The sequence below is a fragment of the Loxodonta africana genome, chromosome 12, assembly GCF_030014295.1.
Source record: "Loxodonta africana isolate mLoxAfr1 chromosome 12, mLoxAfr1.hap2, whole genome shotgun sequence".
Taxonomy (NCBI): Eukaryota; Metazoa; Chordata; class Mammalia; order Proboscidea; family Elephantidae; genus Loxodonta; species Loxodonta africana.
Genome location: NC_087353.1, coordinates 19,060,013 through 19,086,198, shown reverse-complemented (window position 1 = coordinate 19,086,198; position 26,186 = coordinate 19,060,013). Strand labels below are relative to the sequence as shown.

The 26,186-nt window shown below is 39.2% G+C and overlaps 1 protein-coding gene across 2 annotated transcripts in view; it reads left to right on the top strand.

Annotated features, from left to right (window-relative positions):
• The first annotated feature begins 5,589 nt into the window (after positions 1-5,589).
• ADAM17 (ADAM metallopeptidase domain 17) overlaps positions 5,590-26,186 on the top strand; it is a 55,091-nt gene continuing 34,494 nt past the window's right edge. Inside the window, exons 1-6 of one of the 2 annotated variants that reach the window (XM_064295015.1) lie at positions 5,590-5,874; positions 13,855-13,987; positions 20,269-20,399; positions 21,217-21,305; positions 23,094-23,262; positions 24,392-24,525. In XM_064295015.1, coding sequence (XP_064151085.1) covers positions 5,778-5,874; positions 13,855-13,987; positions 20,269-20,399; positions 21,217-21,305; positions 23,094-23,262; positions 24,392-24,525 — 753 coding nt within the window. In that variant the 5' untranslated portion in view covers positions 5,590-5,777. The remainder of the gene's footprint in view (positions 5,875-13,854; positions 13,988-20,268; positions 20,400-21,216; positions 21,306-23,093; positions 23,263-24,391; positions 24,526-26,186) is intronic. The other variant, XM_064295016.1, reaches the window with a different exon arrangement.

The following is a 26,186-nucleotide window of genomic DNA, read 5'->3' as shown; positions in this document are numbered from 1 at the left end:
GAACACTATTATAAGATCTCGAGAAATAATTTCAACTGAGAACACATTCTTTTGTGGTTATGAGATGGGGGAGGGTGGGAGAGGGGTATTCACTAATCAGTTGGTAGATAAGAACTGCTTAAGATGAAGGGAAAGACAACACATAATACAGGGGAGGTCAGCACAACTGGACTAAACCAAAGGCAAAGAAGTTTCCTGAATAAACTGAATGCTTCAAAGGCCAGTGTAGCAGGGGCAGGGGTCTGGGGACCATGGTTTCAGGGGACATCTAAGTCAATTGGCATAATAAAATCTATTAAGAAAACATTCTGCATCCCACTTTGAAGAGTGGTGTCTGGGGTCTTAAATGCTAGCAAGCAGCCATCTGAGATGCATCAATTGGTCTCAACCCACCTGGATCAAAGGAGAATGAAGAACACCAAGGTCACAAGGCGATTATGAGCCCAAGAGACAGAAAGAGCTACATGAACCAGAGACTACATCATCCTGAGACCAGAAGAACTAGGTGGTACCCGGCTACAATGGATGACTGCCCTGACAGGGAACTCAACAGAGAGCCCCTGAGGGAGCAGAAGAGCAGTGGGATGCAGACCCCAAATTTTTATAAGACTGGACTTAATGGTCTGACTAAGACTAGAAGGACCCTGGTGGTCATGGCCCCCAGACCTTCTGTTGGCCCAGGACAGGAACCATTCCCGGAGCCAACTCTTCAGACATGGATTGGATGCTGGTGAGGAGTGAGCTTCTTGGATCTGGTGGACACTTGAGACTATGTTGGCATCTCCTGCCTGGAGGGGAGATGAGAGGGTGGGGGGGAGGTCAGAAGCTGGAGAGTGGAGAGAGAGAGCAGGCTGTCTCATTAGGGGGAGAGTAAATGGGAGTGTGTAGCAAGGTGTATATGGGTTTTTGTGTGAGAGACTGACTTGATTTGTAAACTTTCCCTTAAAGCACAATAAAAATTATTTAAAAAAAAAAAAAAAGACAAACAACCCAATCAAAAAAACAGGCAAAGGACTTGAGTAGAGATTTCACCAAAGATACAGAAATGGTCAACAAGCATGTGAAAACATGCTCAACATCATTAGTCTTAAGAAAATGCAAATCAAAACCATGAGATACGTCACCCCCACTAAAAAAAAAAATACGTCACCCCCACTAGGAGGGCCATTATCAGAAAAATAGAAAAGAACAAGTGTTGGCAAGGATGTGGAGAAATGGGAGCCCTCATTCATTGCTGGTGGGACTGTAAAACAGGGCAGCCTCTGTGGAAAAGAGTCTGGTGGTTCTTGAAAAAGTTAAATGTAGAATTACCATAAAAGCCACGGTCATCAAGTCAATTCCAACTGTTAGCGGCCCTGTAACAAAGTAGAACTGCCCCACAGGGTTTCCAAGGCTGTAAATCTTTGCGTAAGCACATCTTTCTTCCACGGAGTGAATGGTGGGTTCGAGTCGCCAACCCTTGAGTCAGCAGCTGAGCACTTTAAACACTGCACCACCAGGGCTCCTTAGAATTGCCATATGACCCAATAATTGCACTCCTGGGTATTTACTTGAAAGTAAAACGCAAATAGATACTTGTACACCAATGTTCATTGCAACGCTATTCACAACAGGGAAAACGTGGAAACAACCTAAATGTCCATTAACAGATAAATGGATCAACGAAATGTGGTACAAACATTAGATGGCATATTACTCAGCCATAAAAAAAATGGGTTTTTTCTTGTTTATAAAAAAATGAAGTTCTGATACATGCTACAAAAAAAATGAACCTAGAAAACATTATGCTGAGTGAAACAGAAACAAAAATGTAAATATTGTATAATCCCCCTTATATGAAATATCTAGAATAAACAACTGTATAGAGACCAAAGAAGCCCTGGTGGCAAAGTGGTTAAAGTGCTCTGTTGCTAACCGAAAGGCTGGCAGTTCAAACCCATCAGCCACTCAGCAAAAGACAGGGCAGTCTGCTTCTGTAAAGATTTATAGCCTTGGAAACTCTATGGGACAGTTCTACTCCTACAGGGTCACCGAGCCAGAATCAACTCAACAGCAATGGGTTCGGTTTTTGGTCCCTGGATGGTGAAAATGGTTAATATGCTTGGCAGCTAGCCAAAAGGGTAGGGGTTCGAGTCCACCCAGAGGTGCCTCAGAAGAAAGGCCTGTCAATCTACTTCCGAAAATCAGCCATTGAAAACCCTATGTGGAAGGAGAGAGCAGGCTGTCTCATTAGGGGGAGAGTAATTGGGAGTGTGCAGCAAGGTGTATATGGGTTTTTGTGTGAGAGACTGACCTGATTTGTAAACTTTCACTTAAAGCACAATAAAAATTATTAAAAAAAAAAAAAAAGAAAACCCTATGAAGCACACAGTTCTACTTTGACACACATGGGATTCCCATGAGTTGGAATCAACTCAATGGCAACTTGCTTGCTTTTTGGTTTGGTAAAGAGCAAAGTTTACAGGTAGTAGGGAAGAGGGAGTTACTGCTTAAGGACACTGAATTTGTTAAGAATGATGAAAAATTTGGAAATGCATAGCAGTGGTGGTTGTATAACATGGTGACTGTACTTAACGTCACTAAATTGTACATGTAAAAAAATACTAAAATGGCAAATGTCTTGTTATAATTTTATCATAGTAAAACAATAAAGCAACAAAACAACAAAAATCTCCTACATTTCTGAGGGTCAGGAATCTGGAAATAATTTGGCTATTTCTGGCTCAGGGCTTCTCATGAGATTGCAGTCAACCAGTTGGTAGGCACTGCTATTATCTCAAGGCTCGCCTGGAACTAAAGAATCCACTTCCAAGCTCACTCACATAGTTTTTGGCAGGTAATCACTTCTTTGCTGGCTGTTGGGCCAGTGACCTCCAAGGCACAGGTTGCCTGAGTGACATGAAGGCAGTGAGTGATCCAAAAGAGGGCAAGCAAGTGAGACTGTCTTGAGACAGAAGGCATGGTCTTTTATAACCTAATCTTAGAAGTGACATACCATCATTTCTGCTGTATGCTATTGGTCACACAGACCCTGGTATAGTATGGAAGAGGACTGACGACACGAAGCTGCGATTATCAGAAATCAGGGATCACTGGGGAGTATCTCGGAGGCTGGCTACCACTGTGACTATCAAATCTCTAAGGTTTTTCTATTCCATAATATTAAATGACGTAAGTTTTATTTTAAACTGTCAGTATTTATATTATGCTGGAAATTCCATCCTTTGCAATTACTTACATTCATGATGAAAATTTTTTTTAAGATGAGAAGTGGTACATAGTTTTAAAATGTTTTGGGGATAATAAAAAAGTTTTGAGGACCCGTGACTACTAGTTGTTGTTATGTACCATCGAGTCAGTTCCGACTCAGAGCGACCCTATAAAATAGGGCACGGTAAAAACCGACCAAACCTGTTGCTGTCAAGTTGATTCCGACTTATAATGAGTGACCCCACAGGACAGAGTAGAACTGCCCCATAAAGTTTCCAAGGAGTGACTGGTGGATTCGAACTGCCGACCTTTTGGTTAGCAGCTGAGCTCTTAACCACTATACCACCAGGGTTTCCTAGGGCAGAGTAAAAACCCATTGCCGTCAAGTCCATTCCGACTCATAGTGACCCTAAAGGACAGAGAAGAACTGCTCCATAGGGTTTCCAAGGAGCGCCTGGTGGATTTGAACTGCTGGACCTTTTGGCTAGCAGCTGAGCTCTTAACCACTGTACCACCAGGGCTTACATCCAGTGTGTCCATCCCATCACGTTCCTCTGGCTCTTTATCTCCCCCTTGTGGTGTTCTTTATCTTAAAGGTATGGGCAATTAATATATGAAAGACGTTTAATTTCAAACTGTGAATGGGAAAGATTGCTTGAAAACTGGCTACGACTGTCTCTGAAAATTTAGTATTACAGGATAGCAATAAAGATCAGTAACTTAACTTTTTTTTTAATGGCATTCATTACCCACACTTGTTAAGCGCTTTCTATGAGCAACTCACTGTATAAGAGCTGTGAGAGACACCAAAATAACATAAGCTACAACCTACTAAAGTTATAAACCAGACAGTATGGTGCCTGGATGCTCAGGGAAGAAATTAAATCACATTTTTATTGTATACAATTTGCAGAGATGCAATTCTATTTACTTTTTGATTTGATGTCCCACCAATACAGTACATGTTTAATGAAGGTATTTTATACCTCAGATGAGCAGAACAGGTTCAGCTGACTTAAGGCCAAAATGCACAAAGCCAGTAATTATAGATAACAACTGATGTTTTAAATGCTTAGTATTTACTGAGGGACAGCACAATGAACATACATTTAAACCACAATTTGAGTCTTTTATTAGGAACTAGCCTGGAAATCTGACTAGGGCTAATATATTATTCCTAACCTAACAATCTGCCATTTTGTAATTGAAAAAAAAAAAAAAAGGCTGTGCCATTCACTCTCAATTTAAGAGGAAAATGAGCTACATCCAAACTGTATAAAGTAACAATCTGCATTATTAGAATAACAACACTTTAAGAATGTTTTATTCAGTATCATAAACACTCACTAAACTACGCAGAGCTGAAATTACGCAACGGCTTGCAAAACAAAGAAAAACAAAAAAAATTTCCAGTCCAAGCTAAATGGGCTAAGGAGAGAAAGGAAGTGCCAAAGTTGGCTGGAAGATTTAAGCTCCCGTTTTTTTACCCTGACGATAGGTTAGGTCTAAGGATTCTAGTTTCTTGAAATGGTTGCATTCCCCTACCTACATCTGAGTCAATCAGAAAACGTGCATTGAAGAAGCTCGTCTTTACTTTTCCTCCACAAAGTCTCCGTCCTTAAAATGGACCTATGGTGGGCTCTTGGTATCCCTAGATGGAGGACTAAAATGCCTCTGCTACTCAAGCCAAGTTAAGTATTTGCGTCTGTGAGGGCTTATCTCGCCCATGTTGGTGTGTCAAGGCAGGCTTCTGGGGCCGGCTCTGGAGTGGCCAGGAGCAGTCTATTTTGGGGGCCTCGTCGGGCGCCTCACTCGAGCCCACCCTTCGTCTCTAGGGCAGCTGCCTGCTGGCTGCATTACCCCCACCCTTCCACTCCGAACATACCCAGCAGACAGAGGTGCGGCACCTGCGCCAGGCGCTTCTCCGTTTGCCCTGGGGAAGCTGGAGGCTGAGCCCGAGAGCGGGTCTTACAGCTCATGTAATAAAAAGGTTAACAGGAATCCTAACCACACGTGGACACCAAGAAGGAAGAAGCGGCCGAACGCGCCTGTGAGGGCCTGCTCGTTAGCTCCCTCCTTTCCTCTCCGCGGTCACTTCGGGGCAGAAGGCGAGGCCGGGCTGGGTCGAATCAGGACGTCGCGGGACCCTGCCCTGTCAGGCGCCCGCGGATCCCCATAGGGAGGGGAAGGGCGGAGGGAGCGGCAAGATGGCGGCTGGGGCTCAGAGCCCGGAAGCCCGGCGGCGCGGGGCGGGGCGGGGCGGAAGCGGGATCCAGCAGAGGGACTCCCGGCATCCCGCGCTGTGCCTGGCTTCCGGCAGTGGGCGGTGCGAGGGGGGGCGGTGGCGGGAGGAAGTGGGCTGAGCTAGGCGCTCGGATCACTCCCTGTACTTCCGGGGGCCTCGAACCTGCTTCTAGCGCCTTCTCGATAGGTGGCGCGGGAGGAAAAAGAGGTTCGAGGGGCTGGGCTGGGCAGATCCCCTCCTTCCCACCTCATGTGAGCAGTGTCCCGAGACCCGCCAGGCGAAGGCTGCCCACAGAGGTGGAGCCGGTGGCCCGGCCTGGAACATGAGGCAGTGTCTCCTCTTCCTGACCAGCTTGGTTTCTTTCGTGCTGGCGCCGCGACCTCCGGACGACCCGGGTTATGGCTCCCAACAGCGACTCGGTAAAGACCCGGGAAAGTTGGTTTAGGTCGGCGCCCGGCGGCAGGCGCGCGCTGCTTTGAGGGGAAGAGCTGGGGAGCAGGATCTATGAGGTGTTTGGAGGCGGGGTATTGGACGATGGTGGCGCGTCCCTGACTTATCTGTACAGGAAGGGGGGTGTGGCCCTGAGTTTAGGGAAAGAGTACAGGAGTTGGATTTGTCTCTCTGAATGAGAAAGGGGTGCTGGCGTGGCCCCCGGTAATGACTGAGGGCATGGAAGGCGTCTACCTCCAGGGTTTGGGGAAGGGGAATGTTTTTGGGAAAGAGGGTCCTGTTTGGAGAAGGAGATGTGGTCAAGATCCCTTGCCTTACTGTGGAGCAAATTTGTGTGTTGTGTGTTCTGCTAAAGGCTGACTCTGGGGAATGAGGATAACCCAGAAAAACCCAGTGCCGTCGGTAGGTGGTACTTAGTGCAGTGATCTGGTTGGAAAGCGGTGACAGGAGAACTTGTCATGGAGGTGCGTTTTGCAGACATCATAAGCACACTCTTGCTTATGTTGTATCTTATTGGAGGTGATGGGGGAGTGGTGGTACTAAAACCTGCCAAGCCAACTTTTTTTTTTAATAATTTTTATTGTGCTTTAAGTGAAATTTTACATATCAAGTCAGTCTCTCACATAAAAACCCAAGCCAACTCTTGATACTGTCACTGTGAAAGTCTTCCTTGCAAATTTAAACAAAGAAATTATCAGGGATGACCAGTATGATCATCTTGGAACCTAGAAACTAGAGAGCTCCTATTAGATTTTCTACAGCGATTGAATTTTAAGGATGGACGTGCATTTAGGGATGTGAAGTTAGGTGGAAGATAGTTTGCTTAATGGTGTCTCTTAGGGTCCTTTACCTTTCAGACGTTGCCGTGGACACACAGTTTAATTAGTAATAAAGTATTTTTTCCATATTATGTATGAACTCTGCTCTTTCCCGGGCCCTTCCCTGCTCTCCCCTCCCTCCTCCTTTCCTTCTAGCCTTTCTGCTGGCACCGTGTAACCCATTATGTGCTGTCTAAAGTTAATTGACGCAGATTGAAACACCATGTGGGTTTTCTGGCAATGTTTTTTCTTATTTAATGGTCAGAAATTGTAACTGGTTGATAGGAATATTAAAGGTGTTGAGTGTTCTCACCTGAACACCTGCCTTGTGGTTGTCTTAAATTGAAATGGATTACAAGTGACTAGTTTAATGAAAGGCCAAGGAGCCCATTAGGACATGCTGTGGTTAAGTCGATACAAATGGAAGGAGAATTTTGAAGTAAAGGTGGTCAGGATGGAGAGAGAGGGTAAGGGTCCACTTCATTTTAAAAACAGATGTTGAAAGAATGAACATGTCTTTGGAGATACAAAAATTATCTTGTTAGCACCCTGACACAGCTGTTTCACTTATGTTGTCATTCGGTCTTTCGTGTGGAAAAGTGGCATGACCTCCTAGGGAAGCGTACAGTATAGAGGAAAACATTCCTTTCTAGATCAGTGGTCAGCAACACTCGCAGATCATAGTTTTTTTTTTTTTTTTTTTATCATGTTGGCTTTTTTATGTGCAGTGTGCCAGAAAAACAAATAGACCTACTCATTTATTCATCATATGTTTGAAGAACAATAGTATATGCCAAGGGTTATGGATAGCATGGGAGATACAAAGATAAGACAGTATTCTTCAAAAAGCGTAGTGGATTAAAGACATCTCTGGAGACCTAAACAGATGATTCTTAAATAACATGGAGGAGAGTGTTAGGGGTATTATGGCAACGTCAAGAAAAGGGACACTGAACCTAGCCTGGCAAGATTAGTGAAAGCTTCCTGAAGGAGGTTATACTTGAGCCCAGACTTTAAGGTTAGGTACATGAAGAGGGGGAATAAGGACACTCCGGATGGGGCTATCTGGAAAGTGTTAGAGTTGAAATGAATCTTAGAAATCCTGTCTAGTTTTTTAATAAACAGGAAAATATATCTCAGAAAGGTGTACTGAGTTGTGAAGTACATATGACTAGTGATGAACATACGCCTTGTGGGTATTTTTTTCTTTTGAAGAATGACTTTTGTGTGTGTTTGACAGTTCAGGATGTAATTTGTTCCTTAACTTAACCCTGCTATTACTTAGACTGAGTTAAGACCAGTAAATAGTTTCATGGTTAAAGTTTATTTTTTATTAGCCTACTTGTTTTATAAATATTACCATAACAGCAATACTAAATGTTGATTAATCATTTAACAACTTTTTTTGAAGGGCAAAATATATATATAATAGAACCACGGCTTTTGGAGTACTCCTTTAGTCATCCAAAATGATTTCAATTGAACTGTTACGAATTGCATAACTTAGGAAAGTTATGAATCAGATGAGCTTAGTCATGATGATATCTCCTTGAAGTTACAGCTGAGATGTCTAAGTCTTACTTTGATTTCAAAGTTGTCTTCCCTTTGTGTTACTTTTAATAAAACAGAATGTAGTGGGTGGAAGGAAAAAAAAATATAGGTCACAGATGAGGAATGAAAGTTTGTATCTGAAACATGTATTTTGAAATTTACTTTGAGGTAATTGGCTGGGAAATTCTCCATATTCAGTTCTCATTTCTCATCATTGACAGCACCATTTTGCTCAATATTTTGATGTTTGGCTTCCTCTTTTGATGTTCATTTTGCTTACAGGCTGCATTCCTCTGAAACCTAAATGCTTAACCACTGTCACCACTCCAAGGGAGATTTGATGCAATTCTGCTTTGTCTAGTCAGATAAGTTGTATTTCTAGAATAGAATGAAGAGAAGAGTTAAGCAGCGTGCCATGATGGGGAAATTAGAGAAATCCTTTTGGCCTACACTGGGCTTTTCAGAACATTAAGTATAGGTGTCCACCAAAGCCAAGTGTGATAGATTTTTGGATCCTTCACCATTTTGTGTTTGTAATAAATGGTAAGCGTATGCAGCTGGAAGTATAATTTGAAGGAAGCCTAAGAAAGATTGGTAGGGAAGGAGGGGCAGAAAGAGGCTTCACTGAAAGAGGGAAGTGAAACAGTGCTTTTTCATATATCTCTTAGTGCTGAAATCAACTAAGAAGATGGGTATTTCTGTACACCCCCTCCAACATGAGTCGTGGGTATTTCTATCCACCCCCTCCAAAATGAGTTGTAGGCTCTGACATGTCTCATTCACTGCACTCTTTTCACTTACCATTTGACTGTGTTCTGTTGGCTACTAAATATATATATCTAGCCTAGACTTGTTCTCTGAAGCTCTAGACATTTATATCCAGCTGCCCACAACAGCTTTTTTTTTTTTTTTTTTAAGCTCAGTGAGAGATATTACTATCCACCCAGGTACCCAAGGCCAGGGCTTTGAACCAGTTTGTCCTGGTGTACATAAATAATGTAGTACTCTAACTTTTTGAATTAAGAGTAGCCGCTTTGTTCTAATTTGTGCCTGGAGCTAGAATTTTCATTTCTAACAAGTTCTTAGGTGATGCTAGTACTGCTGGTTATGGACCAATTCTGAGAACCACTAAACTGCTGCCCATCTGGTCAGTTCTGACTCATAGCAACCCTAAACAGAGTAGAACTGCCCTTAGGGTCTTTACGGAGCACCTGGTGGATTCGAACTGCTGAACTTTTGGTTAGCAGCCGTAGCTCTTAACCGCCACGCCACCAGGGTTTCCACTATTAGAGCAAAAAACCAAAACCAAACCCATTGCCTTTGAGTCATTTTGGACTCATAGCCATCCTGTGGGACAGAGTAGAATTTCCCCATAGGATTTCCCAGAAGCAGCTGATGGCTTTGAACTGCCGACCTTTTGGTTAGCAGCCAAGCTCTTAACCACTGCTGCACCAGGGCCCCTCCAGTAAAGCAGTGTTTTTCAAAATTTGTTATATATAAGAATCACCTGGGGGTTTGTTAAAATGTAGATTTTGATTCAGTATGTCTGGGGTGGAAACGTAAATTCTCAGCAGGTGTTTGAACCTTATGGCGCTAATTTGAAGCCCTGCCCAAGCCAGAAACCTTGGGACCTTTTAGTGATCTCAACCCGGATTGCTCAATAGTTTATTACTGTAAAACCTGTGGAAGCCAGAATCTGTGTATGTGGAAATATCTCAAAGATGGAAAACTCGTATTTTTCACTAACATGAGCGATAGAAAAGTGGTAAAACTGCACTCTATCAAAGGCGGAATTCTTTCAAAACATGGAAAAACAAGGCAGTCCTGTCTATTTCCAGCTCTCACAGGTTTTACTCCAGCCGTTTTCCCAGACTCCAGTCTTCTTCCCCTCTAGCCCATTCTCCACGCTGCAGCCAGAATGAAATTTCTGAAACGATAGCTGTTGCCCTTATTCAACGTCCAAAATCCTTAATTTAGTTTCATGGACCTTCATGACTTGACCTCTGCCTGCCTCTCCAACCTCATAAAACCCCCCCCAAAAAAACCACTGCCATCAAGTCGATTCTGACTCATAGTGACATTCTTTGCCATTCTGACTCCAGCCTCGTTGAATTGCCTTCATTTTTTGATTGTTAAGTTCTGTGTTTCTTCTGGACTTCCACTTAGGTTATGCCTCTACTCAGAAACTTCTCTTTCTGTCCCCTTCTCTAGGCTGTCTCCTCATCCTTTTGGTCTTAACTTCAATACTCCTTCCCTGGGAGAGCACCCTTTGCTCACCAGGCAAGGGTCAGTGCTGTGTCCTTCTATAACACCTGCAACTTCCTCTCTCTTAGAACTTGAGACACTATGTACATTTCTTTTTAATGGTCTTTCCCCCAGTGTCAACAGACTGGAAATGTATTTCTCTTCATTATATTCCTAGTGCCTGGAAGGTAGGAGGTTTTCAATAACTATTTGTTGAATAAACAAATAAGTGGGGTCTGGTGGAAAAGTGAAAATACAAGGGTGAATGTGTGTGAGAGGAGGGGTGGGGGGAGGGAAGAAGACATGAAACCATTGAGGAAGAGTAGTGCCGTCATAGGAAGGTAAAATACATACTATATACTAAGACCAACACTTGACCCACTGACACTAAATAAGAGCCATATGTACCTGTTTTGACTTACCTGCAAATTTGACTTAAAGACAGACTTAACCCAGGGGCTGCCTGTATGAAATATTGGCGTACAACATTGCCAGTGAAACTATAATATTGAGGTTAAGTTTCTCAGTCAGTGGGAGTGATAATGATCTTGAATGAAACCGAGTTCATGTACCAACCTGCATCAGGGAAGTTGAAGAGCTATACCAACCTGTATCAGGGAAGTGGCATCTCAGCATTGAAAATTTGTGCAGCTTGAGTATTTGGGGGCTGATACGTACAAGACTGTATGCCAGGTACTGTGAGGTGAGGATACAATGATGCATAAAATATAGCTCCCTGTGGCCATTTTATAATCTCTTTGAGATAAGACAAATCTATTTAAGATAAGATCACTATATCCTAACCAGCAAGTGCTGGAAGAAAGATAGAAGTGAAGGGCATTAGAATTCAGAAGAAGGGGAAGTTGTATTTAGTTGACGTGTCAAAAAGTAGACATAAGAAGAGCTAAGCTGTTTTTAAGGAGTTTGAAAAGCATGACATGAATAAAGCTTGGGTTTTGCAGTCAGATAGGCCCGAGTTCAAATTCCACTTCAGTTTTACATCGACAAATTACTTGTTCTCTTTGAGTCTATTTCTTCATCTGTAAGATGGTAATAACGTCCCAGGGAGGTATGCAGAGCTAATATATATAAAACAGCTAGCACTTAAAAATTATTGAATAAATGGTAAGCTTGAAGATTTTCCATTGGCGTGTCTAAGCATTATAATTAGCAAGGACAAATCAAAAACAACCATCCATTGGTGTGAAAGCCATGCCTTCTGAAACAGACTTCCTGCAGATTAAACATAAAAGGAAATCTTGTTAACAGAAAATGGGTGGTACCCAGCAAATGTGGAATTTGCTGCCACTTTTTTTATTTAAGGAGCCCTGGTGGTGCAGCAGTTAAAGTGCTCAGCTGCTAACCAAAAGGTTGGCAGTTTGAACCCACCAGCTGCTCTTTGGAAGAAAGATGTGATAGTCTGCTTCGGTAAAGATTTACAGCCTTGAAAACCCCATGGGGCAGTTCTGCTCTGTCCTGTAGGGTCACTGTGAGTTAGAATCAACTCGATGGCAGTGGGCTGTTTCTGAGTTAGAACTGTGAATGAACTTTAAATTTACTTTCATCACATAGCAGTGTGTCTACCCCCTGGCTTTTCTCAGGTTTGCTCAAATATTATGTGTCAGTGAAGCACTTTTCCTTCTTTGACCACTCTGTGTAAACTAAAAAAAAAAAAAAAAAAAAGCCTCTCCTTATTCCCTGTCTTCCGTATCGTGCTTTAGTGTCCTCATTTTTGTATATACTGTGCTTTGCCTATCTCTCCCACACTAAAACATGTGTTCGTTAGGCAACAGCTTTGTTTGATTTAATGCTGTATCTTAAAGGTCAGCAGTTCAAATCCGCCAGGCGCTCCTTGGAAACTATGGGGGAGTTCTACTCTGTCGTGTAGGATCGCTATGAGTTGGAATCGATTTGATGGGCAGTGGGTTTTTTGGTTTGGTTATCTTAAATGTTTAGACCAGCGTCTGATACGTAGCAGTGAATAAATGATTTGATGAATGAACCAATTAAGGTTTTAGAGGACAGCAAAGAAGAGAAATATTGGGTGGTTTCTATTCAGAATGGTTTTGTGAGTATATTTAACATCAGTAACAATAAACTTGTATTTTAGGCTCGCACTGCGGTATTTTGAGGATATTCTAAGTCCAGTGGAATGATCTTCCATACCATTGCTTCTGCAATGATATTGTTGAGCGAGAAGGAAAACATCAGCTCAAATATTTTTAGACAGTTTTTAAAGAAACTCAAGCCACCGAAATTGTCTTCCAAAAATTCTTCTGATATCGGAGGAAGCGGCAGAGTTACTGTTGATGAAAAGTGGTTTATATGTGTAGCATATACCTTGATGTATTTACTCTTGCTCTATACCAAATAAAAACTTACTTGTGCTTGTTCTGTCTTTGGGGGCAAGTGCATCTTTGCTTTTCCTCAGCACCAAGTCAGTCTGATAAAATAATTCATGTCGATTTTTTTCTAGGGATTAGCTTGGTCTTCTGACTTCTCTTCAGTGTCGTGTGTATTGCTATTCTGTTGTGTCTATCGAGGGCGGCAATAATAGGGATAGTACTGCTTTTTGCTCTTCAATGTAGAATATGTAATTTTTCTGTAAAAGATTTACGTTCTCAATTTTGGTTTGCTCAGACCATAAGGAATTGATGTAGCTCAGGGTGACAATGGACAGGTCGAGTTGGCCACCTTGATCTTAGAAATTCTAAACCTGCAATGTAGAAATGTCTTTTTTTAGAAGTTATCTCATTGCATAATATGATACTCCTTGAGAAATTAAAATTATTAGTATTTGACATGCAGTCCATTTTCAGATTTCCCCAACTGTCTCAAATATTTTTTCATAGTTAATTTGTTTGACTTAGGACCCAAAGAGGCTCACACATTGCATTTGCTTTCTGTATTTCTTAAGTCTCTTGACGTCCTCACCCCTCCTTTTTCCCCCTGTGCCATTTATTTCTTGAAGAAATTGGGTCATTTGTTCTGCAGAAATGCTAACATTCTTGGTACGTCTGATTGCTTCTTTAGGTGGTTGTTTAACTTAAAGTCTAATCCCTTCATGTCCTAAAACTAGAAGTTAGATCTGGATTAGATTCAGGTTCAATTTTTTGTTTTTAATAGTAGGAATACTTTGTAGGTTGTGTTGGACACTTCCTAGTGCATTACGTCAGGAGGGCTTTGTCGTCTGGCTGTCCCATTACGTCAGGAGGGCTTTGTCGTCTGGCTGTCCCATTACATCAGGAGGGGTTTGTCGTCTGGCTCTCCCATTTTAGTGATGTAACGACTGATGAATAGGTTAAGGTCCTAATAACCTTTTTACCTTTATTTCAGAAAAGCTTGATTATTTGCTCTCAGACTACGATATTCTCTCTTTGTCCAGTATCCAGCAGCACTCAGTAAGAAAAAGGGATCTGCAGACCTCAACGCATTTAGAAACACTACTAACTTTTTCAGCTTTGAAAAGGTAACTTGAATTATAGAATAATGTCGGGGCCATGGGGACTTGGTTTGGCAAAAGCAGAAAAGTAAGGCCGTCTACTGACGTCTTCGAAGTAAAGATTTGTAAGCGATACAGTTATATCTGTCATATATGATTTTGCATGATGTATTACCTGTTCTAAAATTTATACTAATAAGTATTAAAAAAGAAAAGTGTTAGAAAGATATTAATGATGCTATAAATATGCCTGTGAAATTCTAACAAAGAATTTTAATTAATTGAATGGTTGGAATACTTAAAATTTTTTGTGCTATTTTGGAGCCATCGACTGTGTAATAAGTATCATGTTTACATAGTGAGCCTTAGACGGAAAGGGTTTGTTCAGTATTCCACTAGTGATAAGCTGGGTCTAGAATTCAGTGTTCTTTCCACATTGAGTTCTTCTTACCTGATAACATGAGCTGATTGACCTGCTCTACATGGGCAGTCGTTTTAATATCTCTCATATTTTATAGATGTACATCTATTAGATAATTGCAGGCCTTTTTTTTTTTTAAGTCTTTAGGTAACTATCTAATATCAAAAAACAAACACTAGGAGAATATAATTGGGCTGAATTATTGTTCACTCATAGGATAGACTTTAAAACTTTTTTTCTCTTTTAATAAAAGTATTAAATACACCTGATTTAAAAAACAAACCAACCATTGAAGGGTTTGATAAAATGTTTTTTTCTTCTCCTTTACTCATTTGTACTCCCCAAGCCCAAAGTATCTTGTGTAAACTTCCAGAGATTTTTTTTTTAACTTATTTATTGTGCTTTAGGTGAAAGTTTACAAATCAAGTCAGTCTCTCATACAAAAAGCTATACACACCCCACCGTGCACTCCCAGCTGCTCCCACTTAATGAGACAGCACATTTCTCCACCCTGGATTCCCCGTGTCCATTCATCCAACTCCTGTCCCCTCCTTCCTTCTCATTTCACCACCAGACAGGCATCGCCCTCATAGTCTTCATGTCTACTTAGCCAGGAAGTTCACTCCTCACCAGCATCGTTGTCTGCCTTATAGTCCAGGCCAATCCCTGTCTGTAGAGTTGGTTTCCAGAATGGTTCCAATCTTTGAGATTTTAATGTGTATTTTGTGTGTGTGTGTATAGATCTATATGTGTATATAAGTGATATAGATAACATAGACTTGCTTCATTTTTAACAGCTGCATAAATATTTCATTGCCTAGGATTGTTATAGTTTATTTGACTACCACCCTACAGATGGATATTGTCTAACGAAAGTGATTTTTTGGTGGGGGGAAAAGGGCAGCTACAACAATGCACCAGTGAATATCTTTGTAAATGTACCTTCCTGATAGGATGCATGCTAGAAGGAGAATTACTGGTTCAAGGATATGTGTATTATAAATGCTTATAGATATTGCCACATCTCCTCCCAAAGAGATTAAATCATTTTTCTTCAAATACCAGTATGTGAGTTTACCTGTTTCCTGTTACCCTTTATAGTGCTAGGTTTTATTAGCTTCAGCTTTTGCTTCTCTTAGAGAGAATGGCATCTCATGGTTGCTTTGATTTTCATTTTGCATGAGATTGAGTATCTTTCCATATGTTTATAAGTCATTTGTTTTATTTTTCTGTGAAACTGCCTTTTCACATATCCTTTGACAGTTTTTCTGTTGGGTTTATCTCTTTGGTTATTGAATTGTAGTAATGCTTAGTATATTAAAGAAGTTAATCCACAATCACATGTATTAATGATATTTTTGCAAGTATTTTTGACTATTTTTATTTTTATTGGTTATTGCCATTATCGTATTATTTTTGAATAACTTCTTTCTGCTAGATTTTATGTCAAAATGATTAGAATATTAGTTGTCTAGCTCCCAACCTATAGCAAATTTGAGCAGTGGTAATAATAATAGCAGCATCTATAGTTTACAAGGTGCATATTTTGTATAATTTATTTCACTAGGCACTTTGCATGTATTATCTCTGATTCTCAACACACTCTTCATAGAAGGTTTTGTTATTCCCTTTCTGAAAGTTAAAAAAAAAAAAAATGAGGCTCACAGAGGCTAGGTTAACTTGCCCAAGGTCAGTCAACTAGTAAATGGCAGATGTAGGATTTGAACACAGGGCTGACTCCAGAACTTGTGTTTTTTCTGCTACACTGGTGGAAAGGTTGGTGGAGTGGATGTAGTATCAAGAAATGAATAGAAGCAAGGGAAGGGGTATGTGTGTGATGACATAAACTCGAGACTTAGTGATGACATAAACTCGAAACTTAGTGGTTAAGAGCTGCTAACCAAAAGGTTGGCAGTTCACATCCACCAGGCGCTCCTTGGAAACCTATGAGGTAGTTCTGCTCTGTCCTGTAGGGTTGCTATGAGTCAGAATAGACTCGATGGAAATGCTTTTGGTTTTTTTGGTTTTGGGTTTCCTTTAAAATTAGATTTCAAATGACCTATAGAATCCTTGCTATAGGGCAAATACTTCCATAGCCTTACGTACTTTGGTTTTGTGTTATATAGATGATATTGATCCATGAAGAAAATGTTAATCATTATTAACGTCTTTCAGCCTAAGGAAACAGGGAAGTTTGTAATTTATTTTACAGTTTCTGTTTTAATGTTTAATGGGAAACGTTTCTAACAGTGTTTGAGAACTTTGTACCAGGTACTTTAAAATAGGTTATATTATTTAATCTTCAAAACCATTCAGTTAGTAGGTGGTATTATTTCCATTTGTAGATGAGAATACTTAGGCTCAGAAGTTAAGGCCAAGGTCAAATAGTTAATAAGTGGTAGAGACAGGGTTTGAGTCATGTTTGTCATAGTCCAAAGCCCGTGCTTTTTCCTTGCTGTTACGTTGTGCTATTAGAGCTTAAAAGGGAGGAAAAAAAGGAATACTCTAAATGATCAGTTTGTACTGGGGCTGAACTTGACTGCCTGAAGCCACATATTAGGTGGTGATGATTGTAAATGAGAAAGTTCTGCAAAAGGTTTACTTCCTCAGTTTTGGTTTGTCAGACCATAAGAAATTGGTGTAGCTCAGGGTGGCACTCCCCGTTTTTATGTCAGAACTGAAACTGGTAGAAAATTATTTTTCTGTTTTAACGTGAGCCTGCCTGGGGTTCTAGCCCACATAGGAGATAATGCTGCTATGATAAGAGCATCATCTTTGAAGAGTAGCTGAAGGCAAGATAATATAAACCAAGATCATAAAATTGAGTTTAGATGGACTGTTAGTAGATAAAAAACCATGGAAATGCTGATTGTATAAGTTAAAGTAATTTTATTAAAAAAATAAATAAATAAAATTTACCTTAGAAATTAAATTTCCTCTTTGTTATAAATCAATAAATGAAATTCTGAGGTAATGAAAAGGTTACAAATATATTAATGATAATGTTGTCAGAATTTTTTTTTAAGTTAAATGTTCCTCCTAAAAGTGAAATTTCTCAGATTTAGGGGGCCCCAAACTGAGAAATGAAAATAATATACCCAGCTGAATGGGGCATTAAAAATTGAAATGAAAACAATGTTAATTCAGACTGATTAGCACCAGCCTGTAGTTACTATAAATCCTTGAACCAAAAGTAAGAAAGATACAGGTAGTTCCTGGTTTACAGTGTACTGGAGCTGGGACCATTTGCGCTTACCACTGTCCGTTTCTCATTTTTTTGTACATCTTATTGGTCATGATATGTACTACATGCAGCGTTGCAGCATGTAATTTGCTGATGTTAATCATTCTCTTGCCAACTCCCAAAGACAAAGATTGGATTTATAAAGATACTGATAATAAAAAACAATAATAATGAAACTAAAAAAAAAAAAAAATGAGGTATTTGATTTATGTCAGAACCAATTTAGGACAGAGTCGTGGGACTGAAACCCTGTCATAAGTCGGGGACTACCTGTATGAGGATGCTAAAGGAAATCTGTATGTAAATTACATGTGTAATTTTGGCAGGATAAAATAAAATATAAATTTTCTTAAAATTGTACTTTAGGTGAAGGTTTACAGAACAAACTAGCTTACCATTAAACAGTATTCATATTGTTCTTATGACATTGGTTAACAACCCCACTACATGTCAGCACTCTCTGTTCTCTGCCTTGGGTTCCCTATTCATCTTCTAGCTCTTGCCCCTGGGCTGTTGTGCCCCTTTAGTCTCATTTTGTTTTATGGGCCTGTCTACTGAAAGGTGACCCTCAGTAGTCTGGGGACCATACTCTCAGGGTTTCTCCAGTCTCTGTCATTAAGTCTGGTCTTTTTTTGTTAAAATTTTGTTCTACATTTTTTCTCCAGCTCTGTCCGGGACCTCTATTGTTATCCCCGGCAGAGCAGTTGGTGGTGGTAGTCGGGCACCATCTAGTTGTACTGGACTCAGTCTGGTGGAGGCCGTGGTGGTTGTGGTCCATTAGTCCTTTGGACTAATCTTGTGTCTTTAGTTCTCTTCATTCTCCCTTGGTCCTGAAGGGAGGAGATCAGTGGAGTATCTTAGATGTGTGCTCACAGGCTTCTAACACCCCAGCCACAACTCACCAAAGCAGAATGTAGAACATTTTCTTTATAAACTATGTTATGCCAGTTGGGCTGGATATTCCCCGAGACGATGGTCCCCACGGCCCTCTAAAATAAATTCTGTCTGACAAATCTTATTGGAGATTTTATAGCTCGAAGGCTAAGATTGGGAATTCAGAAAACTTAAATTTTATCATTGCTTGACCTTTATCTTTGTTAATAAAGTAGATTCTTAATGTAGAAAATGAAGAATTCCATTCCAAAAGAACATTAAAGGTAATATGGCGACTCATAAAGAGCTCTATAGTTAAATAATAAGGCATTTGTAACAGGGATGCTTTTCTTTCTTTTCAAAGTTCTCAGCATAACTGAAGGGGAAAAAATTCAGAGCTGTGAATGTGTGGGAAGATGCATTTAGAATGGCAGGAGAAAATACTCTAGGGTTTATGAAATAATGTTCTATTCTCTCTCTTACCCTGGGACCATTAAAAAACCACAAGTAAACTAAAATTACCTTGTTATGCTCAAAAAGTTAAAAATATCTGTTGCCATGGAGACAGCCTCCGTCTGGATTCTTCTGGCAGTTTAAAGGCTCATGCAAACCCATGGGGAAGTAATGTTTCGTATGTTTAACACCACAGCTGAGAAAATTTGTTCATGTGGCAGAGATGAATAACATACCTTCCTTTGTCTTGGGTGTTCATGGGCACATTAAGGGGACCTTGTAAGTCACTGAAAAATTCTTCCTTGGCACTCCCAGTTTTTACGTCAGGACTGAAACTCGTAGAGAACAAAAGAATATTAAGCCAGGTAAAGAACTGGAGTGTATATATTAATATCTGTGTTAGATACCTTGTATTTATTTTCCTTATGGTAGTTTTTTCAAGATAAATTCTTTCGAGACTGAGGAAAAAAACATGAGTGCTTTTAAATACAGAAATTAGCATTTATTACTTTTACACAGTGCAGTAAAAATTTTCTCATAGGATACCAAGCTTGATTGCTAGAAACAGCATAGACCAGGGCCTTGAAATAAAACCGACTTACTGTTCCAGCTTCACTATTTATTGGCTTTGTAATCTTGAGTATGCTGATTAACCCAACCTCAAAGGCTCAGTTTTTACTTGTGTGGAGATACTAGCACTGAGTAAATGGTATCTAATAATAATTAGTCTTTAATACATTTTTAAGATAAGCTGAACTCCCAACTTGAACTCCCCAGATGTGTTCCTTTATTCTTCAGGGTCTCCAGGACAGATGAGTACATAAGCTCTTTGAATCTTTTTTTCCCCCTAGTATTTCTCTTGATCTGCCAAGTTTTTACAACTGAACAAATTAATGAGCAAAGGCAGGCAGGAATGACATCACAGGTGTGCTAGGGAAAGAACGGGGAGGAGAGTCTGGTCATAGATCTCTATGGGGCTGGAGAACAGAGATTTGGCCTCAGAGAGCTCACAAGAAAAGCGGCCTCAGGGGATGTCTAGGAAGAATCAGAACTGGGAGCAGGCTCCAGCCAGTGTATGCCAGGGCATGAGTGTGTTTGTATGCCCAGCTGTGTGAGTGAGTGAATTCTTACCATGGTTTTAGTCTGTTTGTCTTTACAGGAGACATATTACTCTAAGTATCTAGTAAAATGGTAGTTATAACTTATATAGTATTTTACTATTTCAGTTCTACTAACTTTTTAAGAATGTTTAATTAAATGGAAATTAGGGTTGTATTTCATGGGTCTGTAGTAAAATACGAATATGTTCTCTTTTAGGCATTTTAAGTTATACCTGACATCAAGTACTGAACGCTTCTCACAGAATTTCAAAGTAGTGGTGGTGGATGGTAAAAATGAAAGCGAGTATACAGTAAAATGGCAGGACTTCTTCAGTGGACATGTGGTTGGTTAGTATGGATTTTGTTTATTTGCCCTTGTATCTCTGCGTTAGATGTCCATCTCCAACTCAATGACGTGTTCTTTGTTGGGGACCAGAAGGAAGGGGTGTCCAAGAACTGCTGTTCTTTGACCGTGTTGTTTGAGCTATTTGAACTATTTATTTGAGCACAAACATTCAAAGCGGGGAAATGAGTGTTAGCTAGGTTGTTATACTAGCTGGCTGTTTCAATAATTACAGTCAGTTTGCTCTCAAGTGATAAGAATTTTCTGTCTCCAGCCAGTGATTGTAGGCTTCCCTTACGAGGGAAGCTAGGAGATAAAATCATCTAATTTATGATCCTATCATGTATTTATTTGAGAAAATATATCGAATAAGCACTTGCGACTTACTTTTTGAACATCGTCTGCAATAGGAACAAAAGAGACATTGAAATCCTGACTAGCACAGTTCCAGACCTTGTATATCCCATATCATGCATTCTGTCTCCTCTTAGCTCTTTACTCCCAAAGGAGTTAAAGTTATCCCAGAAGAAAATCTACAGTTCTTTTTGTTTTATTTTATGAGACACTGTAGATAATTGTTTTAAGAGGCTTAAGGGAAAGAGATAGGTTTCAGATTATTAGCAATGAGGCCACCTCTTAGGAAGTGAGAATTGTCTAGTTTCTTTATGGGGCCTTTGTTTCCTGGCCGCAGGTTTCTCACAGTACTTGGGCAAAGGCCACTCTGATGAAGGGTTTGGTTGGTTTTTCTGACACTGATGCATAACATATTATTTCAATATAAATATTTGTTAATAATGAAAATTACTTATTTTTCCTGTTAAGGTGAGCCTGACTCTAGGGTGCTAGCCCACATAGGAGATGATGATGTCACGATAAGAATCAACACAGATGGGGCAGAATACAATATAGAGGTAATGTGCACGTAAATTTTTCCCCAATATCCTATTTCTCTGATTTTTAAAAAGCCATTTGTCACTTGCAAGTTGGCAAAGGTGAAAAATTAATTATGCTTATTTCTTTTGTCTGTACCGGGAAAATAGATAATTAAAAAAAGAAAAAAGATAGTATTTTTTTTTAACACGTCTAAGAAGCTATCATAAAATGTAACTAGTATTTCTGAGTACCATAATTGAGAGACAGTCACGTGTGGCGTGATTAATAGGAAGAAAAATCCTTCTTCATCTCTTGACTATTTTTTCTTTATTTGTTCTCTAATCTTACTCTAAGTATAAATATTCTGAAAGATGAAGGCACGGTCTTATTTTTCCCATTCCCTCTTAGATGCTCTAGAAATTCAAGATCAATAAAAGTTGATAGTTTATAGTCTTAGAAGTTAAAAGAGCAAACTATGAGAAGCTCAGGCTCTGGCCTCTCCCATTGAACGTACTAGCAGTAGAAATCAAGACCAAGTTAGCAGGAAAATGTTTGTATCTTAGTTTTAGTGGAACACCATTAAATGTTTTAAACCGTCACTGATTCTACCATAGCTTACTGTTTATATGAATAACAACATTAATAAAGTAAACCAAACCCATTGCCACTGAGTCGATTCTGACTCAGAGACTCTATAGGGCAGGGTAGAATGGCTCCATAAGCCCCGTAGGGTTTCCAAGGCTCTAATGTGTACAGAAGCAGACTGCCACATCTTTCTCCCACAGAGGGTCTGGTGGGCTTGAACTGCTGCTAACCTCTCGGTTAGCAGCTGAGTGCTTAACCACTGCACCACCAGAGCTCCTTGTCAGAAACCCTGGTTGTCCTCAAAGTCTCCTTTATGGATTTTTTGGTTTTTCAATCCAGGATCCAGTCAAGGTTCCTGCCTTGTATTTACTCAATAGATTATTTTTTCCCTAACAACTTACTAATAATGGTGATAATTAGCTTTTATTGTTAGTAGTAATAATAATGATAACCAACTACCTTTTTTGAAATCCTAGTATATAACTAGATTCATTATCTTAGATTATCTCCCAGCCAGTTATTGTCACTTCTTTACTATTGAAAGAGGTTATGGTGAGCCCAGCCCCCTTATGGAGAACTTTGTTTTGGAAAAACAGAAACATCCTTTTGACTTGGGTTTAAACTTTGGGAGTAAGTTAGTTGTGGTTTAGTGTGTGGTTTTGTAATACTGTAAATGCAGATTTTTTTAAAAAATGGTTTGTTTGAAATCAATAATAAGGTTTAGGCATTTTGTTGTATGTTTCCAGTCATCTGAAGTAGTTTTGTTCTTTGCTGTGAATAAAGCCTAGAATGGCAAAAAATGACAGATACTTGACTGTTAAGCAAACTAGAATGAAAGGTCTGCAAGAATCCACTTTTTTTTTTTTTAACTCTTATTGCTCTTTCTCCACCTAGAACAGGGCTAGCAAACAGTAGGTGTTACTGGAGTGTTTTCGAATAAATGAGTGAAAAAGGATATCCGTTTTCTATTCGGGACCTCCTAAAATATTTCATAACTTGGGCAAAATAATGCTTTTTTCGTAGACAGATAAAATAATCAAAAGTGACTAATACATGCATTTATTTACCAGCTTAGAAACTCCATGTGACAAAAATTAAAATGACTTCCTGAGAAAATGAGTGGTCAGGTTATTTGACCTAGAAATGAATCATATCTAAGAATAACAAAAGGATGTTATAAGAATTTAATGTTTAGGAGTTCTTATTTTTCCCATCTTAGTCATCTATATTTTCTGTTTTAGCCACTTTGGAGATTTATTAATGATACTCGGGACAAAAGAATGTTAGTTTATAAATCTGATGATATCAAGAATGTTTCACGTTTGCAGTCCCCAAAAGTGTGTGGATATTTAAAAATGGATAATGAAGAGTTGCTTCCAAAGGGGCTAGTGGACAGAGAGCCACCCAAAGGTGAGACTTAAAAAATATGTTTCAAACCAGAAACAAGCACTATAGCTGTCTTCAGTAGAGTTGGTTGTTTACTGATAAAAATAACATGATTATCAACTAACTATAGTCTTTGGCTTGAAAATAGGGTTTTGTTCCAGAAATTCTTTTCTTAATTCTTTTGTCTGTAATTTGAGAGCTGAAAACCGTAGAAAGCACTGGAAACAGTAAAGATTGGACTTAAAAGATTGAGGAACGGGAGAATTGAATGATCTGAGGGAAAATGTTCTTTATTTGCAGATCTTTAGAAATGGTAAAATAATACTGTTGAAAAAACAATCTAGTGTTTATAAGAAATTACTTGATAGTGAGAGAAATCTGTACTGTTTAGAATAGAAGACATGTTTTAGGGACAGATATTGAAATTGTTGATATTAGTGGGATAGATGTATTTGTTATTGGGGTAGATATATTTTGGGACAGATATTATTGGAAAAAGTATATTTTAGGGTCATGTTTAAAAAAAAAAACCATCTGGGAGAGCTGTTGTACTGTATTTCTGAACTTAGAAAATATTACTAGTATTTTAGTGTTTAAATAAAGAAATCCCTAAAGAATTTGATTATTTGACAAGAAAAATGTCATGTTAACAAAATAATTTTTAATGTTTGATTGTTTTGATATTTTTATGTTACTTTGGTTGATTCATAGATGACTTCTAAAAGACAGTGAAGGCTTTATAGCCCAGGAATAGGTGATTGTTTTACTCTGTTAAGCAATTTTTAAAGTTTTCTTATTTTAAAAATGAAGGAGGGAACTTTCCTTTTCCTTGGTGTCTTAGGCCGGGTTCTCTAGAGGAAAATTTGGACTTCTAGGCTCTTAAACTGTGAGAAAACAAATTACTGTTTGTTAAAGCCATCCACTTATGGTATTTCTGTTTAAGTTGCACTAGGCACTTGGTTTTGAATTCTATAATTTTAAAACTTTGTATTTCTTTTCACTTTCTCCAAATTGTTTTTTGTTGAAGATACTTTTAAGGATACTGAGCTCAGATAATGTTTGTTTCAAAAATATATTAGATTTAAAGTGTTACTATAAAAAATTCCTTGTTTTGGTGAATTTTGATTTAATAGTGCATACAAATTCATATTAGAGCTTGTCCATCGAGTGAAGAGAAGAGCTGAACCCAATCCTCTGAAGAACACGTGTAAATTGTTGGTGGTCGCAGATCATCGCTTTTACAAATACATGGGCAGAGGGGAAGAGAGTACAACCACAAACTATTTAGTAAGTATTTGATATTGGATAAATAACTGGAAAAAAATTCACGTAGGTAGGTAAATCCGTTTAAGAGAAGGCTGATATATTTTGAAACTTAATGAAACCAGATCAGCTTCAAATACTGTTATTTTCCTAAAACATTTGAGGGCTGTCCTCTATGGTTCTTATATTACTGTGTGGAAGTTCTAGTTTCACGTTTATGAAAATCCTTTTTACCTTCGAGCTAATATTTTTTGTACATGAGAATTTTTATTAATATCAGGGCTGGGGAGAGTTCGTGACATAGGCCTCACTTCTTTATACAATTGGATTCTTTAAAAATGTCTCTCCTGGGATGGCAGCCATCTTGTTGGTGTCGCATGTATAGATGTATGCCCCAGAGGTAAAAAACAAAAAAATGTATTTGTGTGAACCTGTTACATTTCTGAGAGGAAGGTTAATTTTGTTTATGCCCTGTGAAATTGCTAATTATTGGAATATAAGTGAAACAGGCAGGTTATAACTAACTCCAGGGCAGAGAGATGAAGGAAAGATTAAAGAAATGTTGACACTGAATTTTTAAGCATTAAGTATTGCAGTTTTAAAAGTCAAGGGAATTATATTTCGTGTCCTTTTTTTTTTTAGTATGACCTCATTCATCATGATAACTTGGCACTGACCAAAATGTTGTTATGGAGAGAATAAAAGAGAATGCAGCTATTCATGAACCAAGAGCCTAAAGCAGTAAAGAGGTCTTTCTCCTTGCCTGGCTTTGCCATTCCTCCTATTTATTCCTACCCTCCTTCATCCTTCCCTTCCATTCCATGTCAAGTGAATGAATTGATTATGAGGGTAGTAGGAGTTGTGTGTGAAGTCACTGTAATTCCTCTTCCCAAGCAAGAGAGATTCTTTCTCGAAAAAGCTGCTCTCTTGCTCTGGGTTTTGTACTAAGGGGCTCCTTTTAATTTACTTTTTTTATTACAGCAAGAATATGAATATAATGAGAGGTCTAGTCTTAAAAATTGCATTTCTTAAGCCTTACAATTACTTACAAGCAAAGAACAGTTTCTTAAACCTGCTGCTCAGTTCAAGAAACTTACCTCATCATCCCAGTTTCTGAACAGTAGAATATTCTTTTTGAGCAAAGGATAGGTAATTAGCATTTTCTTTCCCATGTAGTTTGAATCATCCTTGACTATTATAATGTCCCTCCTTCCCCAACTTTCCCTACCCATTCCCCACACCCACACATTCACTTGGCCCCCAAATCAGAAGACAAAGAAAGGAAAAATGGTAAAATGTACCTCATTTCTTCTGGCCCCCCCTTTTTTTTTTTTTTAACCCATTGCTTAGTGCTAAACTTTGCACAGTGGGGCTGGGGGTGGAGGAGTAGTGGTAATTGTAATCGTCACTGCCCTTTATTTCTGGAGATCGCATTTTAGGTACTTGCCAAGAGAAAAAGTGAAGATAGCATACTAAGAAGGGAATCTTTTGGGTAAATTGGTTGACTTTTTTTAAATTTAAGTTGGTTGACTTTTAAATTTTATTTTCATACTTGGCTAGAGTGGCAGTTCTTAAAAAGCCTGTTACTTGGTATTTGGGTTCTATATGCAGCTGATTACCTGAAAATTGGAGTGAACTCATGACTGTTTTATTCTGGTAACAACGCTTTAACTTTGGGACTAGGA